The sequence below is a fragment of the Anoplopoma fimbria genome, chromosome 17 (assembly GCF_027596085.1).
Source record: "Anoplopoma fimbria isolate UVic2021 breed Golden Eagle Sablefish chromosome 17, Afim_UVic_2022, whole genome shotgun sequence".
NCBI lineage: Eukaryota > Metazoa > Chordata > Actinopteri > Perciformes > Anoplopomatidae > Anoplopoma > Anoplopoma fimbria.
In genome coordinates this window covers 9,585,181-9,591,643 of record NC_072465.1, presented here as the reverse complement: position 1 = coordinate 9,591,643, position 6,463 = coordinate 9,585,181, and the positions used below count along the sequence as shown (strand labels likewise).

The window sequence follows — 6,463 nt, the reverse complement described above, 5'->3', positions numbered from 1 at the left end:
TTTCTTCAGCATTTGTCCGATTTTCTTTTCAGGAACAACAACTGCAGGTTTGCAGGATGCAGGACAAACAGCCCCTGTTGCATTAGATGATGTTTCCATTATTTTGTCCACCCCCTTCACCGTACAAGCCACCTAAAGGCCACACAGTCGTTGCAAAACGAGCCCCTGCATCAACACACATGGCAGTCAGAATTGATCGAGCGGCGACCAATCAGAGCGCCGTTTTTAGGGCGAGCCTCCGCCGCACGGGGCCAATCGGAGTGGCGGAAAAGGACCCGTGCCTCCGAGTTGTGCAGCAATGCCGTCACGTGACGCTGGGAAAGGAGGAATGCCAACATGGACCCGTGGCAAGGACGGGCCGTGAGCGTGCTACGACAATAACACGACGGAGGAATAAAAAACTGAAACAGGAGATATATATATATTAATAAAGAGCCCGTCGACGGCGCTGCTTTCTCTCCGACCGAGCCTCTTCCCGAACTACTCACGGTAGGTCGACTCTAATGTCCGGGGTGCGCTACTGCTCGGCTCGTCCGGAGAGACGGAGGAGTATAAATAGAACATTTTTTTTTTTTTTTTTTTTGACCCAGCCGAACTTGAGACTCGTGTATTCCTGTGCGGGGCTGCAGTTGCATTCAAGGCGGGTTGCCATGTTTCCGAGCGCTTCTTCTTCTCGCCGTTTATTTTTTTGGTTTCCGCTAACGAGCAAAACACGGTCCGTGTTCCTCGCCGACCACACGGGCTGTGGGGCGCGTCCGTGCGGGCCGTGTTTACCCTGCGCCTCTCTGGCGCACAGTGCACAGTGTAAAGTACGAGGCCTTGCTGCAACATGTGCCCGACGGTCTGACAGCAGCAACAAACATCCTTCTTGGATGAGCGGGGGAAAGCGTTTTCTATTGGGCTGCCAGGGGAACCCCAGCAAGCTAAAGATTAACTTTACAGATGCTTAGAAATTTAAATAACCAAATAATTTGGCATCATTTCTTTAATTTGAATACAATTTGAATAACTTTTTAATATATGTGCGTGTGTATATATATATTACCATTGCCTCAGTCTATATTGGCAACATATGTATATTTAGTTACATAACCAAGATGGCCCTTTTTAATTAAGCTCAGGGGCAAAAGGCTTCAAAGGGGACCTATGTTTGACAATACAAACTTTAGAAAAACAGGGATATCTAATGTCAAACTGAGTCGGTTCTGCTGTAGCTCTGGGTAGAGCTGGTTCAAGGCTGGATTACCAACTGGCACAATGGGCAACTGGCCTGGGGCCCCAGCCTACCAGGGCCAACTTTGGGCATACATGCACGATTACCAAATCGACTATTAAGGGCCCTGTGTCAAAATCTAGTTTTAGAACTGAAATGTTTTTATATTTTGCCCAGCTTTTTAATCAGCAATACAATTGTATTTTATTAAATTAGCACAAACTAAACACAAATAATAAAAGTATCATTACATTGTGAGATGACGATACATTGTACATTGTTGACTGTTGACTGTTTTGTACGTGACAACATTTGCTATATTACAATGTATTATTCTATTGTATCGCTATTGTCAAATTTTCTTATCAGTATTGTGATTTCAACCATACCTTATTTATGGTTTAAAAAATTTGTTTAGTTTTTTTTTTTGTATCGAAGTGGAAAATTGTCTTTGGCCCATCAAGTAAGTAAAACAGAATACGCAAAACTTAAGTAGGAAAAAACAAACTATATTCAAGTTACTTTTTAAAATGTCTTCTTTGTTGCCAGAGATACCTGTAAAGTTTAAAGTCCAGTCATTGAGGTAAATAGCTCTTTATGCACTCATTTTCTGCTGGGTAATAAAATCCAATTTCAATGTTGCCCTTGCAGGTTTTCTGTGCTCCCACCTCTGGATAGTGTTTCCTCAACATCCTCTCCTCTGCATTTGGCCCGGATCAATGGTGTCTCTCAGCAGCAGACCGCTGAGCTTGGAGAATGCCCTGTTCAGGGACAGCAGCAGCAGCCCGTTCTCCCTCGGCCTGGGAGACGGAGCCCGCAGCGAGGGGGGCAGCTCGGCCTCCTGCGACAGCCCCGAGGCCGTGGAGCTGGGGGCTTTGCACAGCTTCAGCCCCGGAGAGGAGGAAGACGAAGAGGAGGAGGACGACGACGACGAGGGGGCGAGCCTGCATATCTTTCTGGGGGCGGAGGGAGAGGATGAACCAGTGACCCAGGAGCCTAAGCTTCCGGACTTCCCTTTCCAACCCTCTTCCCCGTTCTCCCCAACCCTGGAGGACATAGAGGAGTTCTTGAGGGAAAAGATGGAACTGGTCAAAGAGGGGCTACTGGTCCCAAAAGAGGAGGGCTCCCCTCTACCATGCAGTGGCTCCCCATCCTCTACTGCACCCCCGGCTGCTTCCTCAGACACTTGTAGTGACCCAGGGACCAGTGCCCCTCATTGCACTTCAAACACTCCTCAGAACGAGCAAAAGAGCCCCAGCCCAGCTGACCTGTCCCCGTCTGCCCAAGCTAACTCCTCGCCTTCCACCTTAACCCCGCCAATGCTCCTGGGCGGTCCGCTGGTGCTCCAGCTCCAGCCCCTACCTGTGGCTCAGCCTCCGACCCCAGCGGGCTCCCCACCCGGGGCCCAAAGTGGCATTTGGCTAACTCATCTGGTCATGGGGCTCCAGGGTGCAACCGGACAAAATCTCACCCTGCTGGCCCCGCAGGTGCCCTCCGGCCCCACCGCCTTGTTATCACTACACAGCGGAGATGCCAAGTTGGTCGACCAGAAGTACGTGAAGATCGCCCCACTGCCCATCACTATGAGGACCCTAGAGATCACAGGCGTGACCGGGATCGGGGGCCAGGGCACCGGACTGTTGAAGGCCATGGCCCCCCGGGTGACCAGACTGGCCCCTACGGAAAGGGTCCACAAGTGCTCCCACCCTGGCTGTGGGAAGATGTACACCAAAAGCAGCCACCTGAAAGCTCACTTCCGACGGCATACAGGAGAAAAACCCTACACATGCAGCTGGCCCGAATGCGGCTGGAGGTATGTAACGTGATGTGTACCGTAACGGGTTTAACAGTAAATAGTAAGTTTAAGATTAAAGGACTACACCAGGTTTTGAGGAGATTTCCCCACTGGTAGATGCATTGGAGGGGTGGGTTTTTCCAGGGACTAGTGAGATGATGAAACACGATCCAGAAAGACAAGCAGGATTATTAGATCTTTGAATATGGAGGGTTATCAACATCTGACAACTGTTTGTAATATAGCACTATACCTTCCTTTTATAATGTTGCATTGAGTTGCACCAAAAGATAAGGCAGGTAAAACCATTGGTTATGGATTGGTCAGTTTTTTGCTTTACGACCCTGCATTGTTTTGCAAGTTCAGTGGGGTTCAAAGTTTATTTTATATTTTTCACCCAGTGCTAATGTTGGTCTAAACACTTGCATTCCCAGTAAGTAGTAAGAAGATGTTTCCCATCATTGGCTCTTGTGCCCCATGCTAACGCAATATTGAGTGTCAGTAGACCGATAACATCATCCAAAGTTATTGCCTAAAAAATTTGACGAGCAACTGTTGATTATCTTTTGAATTTCTCTGTAAATTCGATAAATGTAACTAATAGTGATAAAAAAATTAAACAAACGTAACTTTTAGAAGCGTACATTCAATGAACATTTTCCATTCCATTGAGGAAACATTTATACAGCATAAAAAATAGAGTTGGTGAAACCAGAAGGGCCATCACTAGTAGGGTCAAAATGATGATTCTAGGGCTGCAAGTCTTAAAGTAAAATAATTATAAAAGAACTTCCTAAATACCTTTCCTCGACGTTGATGGTGAACGTCAGTAAGAAGATGTGAGCATGTTCATATGGACTTAGCCAAAGACAAACGTGTTGCTAAGAGAATCCGACTGCACTTGCACCGGGCTAGATGTTTTTTGTGGTTTTATTTTGAAAAGAGGGATGTTTTCAATTTATCCGTAGTGTAAAATTAAATGTGGGGTTGTTTTTGATGCCTGAATAGTGCAGCACTTTAAATGTACCTGCGGCAAGGAATTGTGGAAGGGCATTATTTCAAGACCTTCTTAAGCAAAAAGGACTATTCCACCTCAGCTTAGGGGTCCTCAAAAAGCCTACTATGTGTGTATTATTTAACAGGGGTCCGAAGCAGTATTCACTTTGTGGGTCTAGAACTCCTAGCTATACCCTTGAAAACCAGATTAGACATGACAAGGACAATGTCGTTGTTCTCATGAAGGATAGATAAATATTGCCAGTGGGCTGATGATATGACTGGTATCTTTCTTTAAAACCAAAGAGCTGGTGGTGGACTTCCGCCGGGGTAAACACTGTCCTCCGGAACCAGTGAACATCCAGGGACAGGACATTGAGATTGTGCAATCTTATAAGTACCTGGGTGTTCACTTGAACAATAAACTGGACTGGACTAATCACTCAAATGCACTTTATAAAAAGGGTCAGAGCAGACTGTATCTGCTGAGGAGACTAAGGTCCTTTGGAGTGCAGGGAGCACTCCTGAGGACCTTTTTCAACTCTGTGGTGGCATCAGCCATTTTTTATGCAGTGGTCTGCTGGAGCAGCAGCATCTCAGCAGCCGACAAGAAGAGACTGAACAAGCTTGTCAGGAAGGCCAGCAGTGTGCTGGGGTGTCCACTGGATACGGTGGAGGTGGTGGGAGACAGGAGGATGATGGCCAAGCTGTCATCCCTGATGAACAACACCTCCCACCCCATGCAGGACACCCTGGCAGCTCTGTGCAGCTCCTTCAGCCACCGGCTGCTTCACCCCGGTGTGTGAAGGAGAGGTATCGCAGGTCCTTCCTTCCTGCTGCTGTCAGGCTGCACAACCAACTCTGCTCCCAGCAGACCACATGACACATGACAATAAAAACACTGTGCAATAATAGTTAAAATAGTTTTTTTCTGTCTGTAAATATTATATTTCAGTTATTGTGTTTTTCTACTGTTTTTATCTACTTGTTTTTTTATTTTTATTTTTTATTTTTCATTTTTTATTTTTATCTTGTCTTTCTTTACTATGTCTCTTGTGTGCACTTTAACTCTATGCTGCTGTAAGCCTGCAAATTTCCCCGCTGCGGGACTAATAAAGGATTATCTTATCTTATCTCTTATCTTATCTTTGTTACAGGTTCTCCAGATCCGACGAGCTGTCCCGCCACCGCCGCTCCCACTCAGGCATCAAGCCCTACGAGTGCTCACTGTGCGAGAAGAAGTTCGCCCGCAGCGACCACTTATCCAAACACACGAAGGTCCACCGCAGCTCCCGGCCCAGCAGGATTATCAGAGCCACTGTGTGAAACCCCTTCAGCCGGCCTTGAACCCCGCCGTGTCCTGCACACCCCACACTGGCCTGGCATTGACTTGGAGGGGGGGGTGGGGTCCGGGTCTCCCTCAGGACTTTTGGTGCTTTCACAAGCAGAACTTTCAGAAGAATCGCAAAAGCTGGCGGACGTTTTTTCCACACACATAGCTCTCCTCTCCGCTGTTTATCTTTCAATGTTCCTTCCAAGCTGCTCGTCACATACTGAGCAGCCACCTCAGGAAAAAGTTAGCTGAAAGTGGATTTCCTGGCCTACACACACACACACACACACACACACACACACACACACACACACACACACACACACACACACAGTTTTACAGAGGCCCCTCTTGCAACCACTGCTTGCACTACTGTTACCATGCTACCAGGTGCTGTTGGAAGTAGGGTGGCAACCAGCAATAGGAGAGTCTGTAATTCTGTAATCCCCCTTTCTTTCTACTTTTGTGATTGCCCTTCTTCCTCAAAGCCAAACTTCAGGGTCCACACGGAGAGAGCTTCCCAGCATTTCTTTTTTACTTTATGAAAGTAAAAAAAAAAAAAAACACATTTATTTAATGTGTTCTAATCGTATGGACGCGTTCACGTGACAGAGCGCGATGGCAAATCGCTATAAGTGTGAAATTGTGATTAAAGCGGCAGCATCTCCTCTAAATGCTTTTTTTTCAGAGGAACAGTTCCCTCTGAATTAAAGGTACGGCTCTTGATGTTTGGAGCAATTGCGGAGGCGTTGTTTTTATGTCCGACTAAAGTTGTGGGTCTTCTCACAGTTTGGAGGAAAAACTTTTCCGACGTTGTTATGCACCCGACCTTGGCCTTCGTTGCATTCGTCCAATCTTAATCCACCACTGTTTTTGGCCCATATGCCTTTTTCACAGCCCCAGTACGCCCTAATCTCTATTGATGCCTTTGTCCGTATCGCGAAACCAACCTCTCACTTGATCCTACTGTTATCATATGACTGCTCTTATTTAACTGTGATTCCTGAACTCGGGGCCGCCAAACCAGAAAACCCTGTTCTGGCCCTTCCAAGAGCATGAAAACCACACCCGCGGTGCGTGAAAGTTTATAAGCTCTTTGTTTGTCTGAAATTCTCTTGGAATCGTG

At 46.8% G+C, this 6,463-nt stretch overlaps 1 protein-coding gene across 1 annotated transcript; it reads left to right on the top strand.

Annotated features, from left to right (window-relative positions):
* The first annotated feature begins 375 nt into the window (after positions 1-375).
* Positions 376-5,353, top strand: si:ch211-117k10.3 (Krueppel-like factor 15). Its single transcript, XM_054617482.1, has 3 exons — positions 376-489; positions 1,865-3,026; positions 5,162-5,353. Exons 2-3 carry the CDS (start codon positions 1,933-1,935, stop codon positions 5,328-5,330), a joined length of 1,263 nt encoding a protein of 420 aa, XP_054473457.1. The 5' UTR covers positions 376-489; positions 1,865-1,932; the 3' UTR covers positions 5,331-5,353.
* Positions 5,354-6,463: the final 1,110 nt, after the last annotated feature.

What these genes read in the sequence shown, in the direction of transcription:
- si:ch211-117k10.3 (XM_054617482.1), top strand. Translation starts at nt 1,933, where the DNA reads ATGGTGTCTCTCAGCAGCAGACCGCTGAGCTTGGAGAATGCCCTGTTC. An exon ending in TGGCCCGAATGCGGCTGGAG is followed by an intron (nt 3,027 to 5,161) that starts GTATGTAACGTG and finishes TCTTTGTTACAG; the next exon opens with GTTCTCCAGATCCGACGAGC.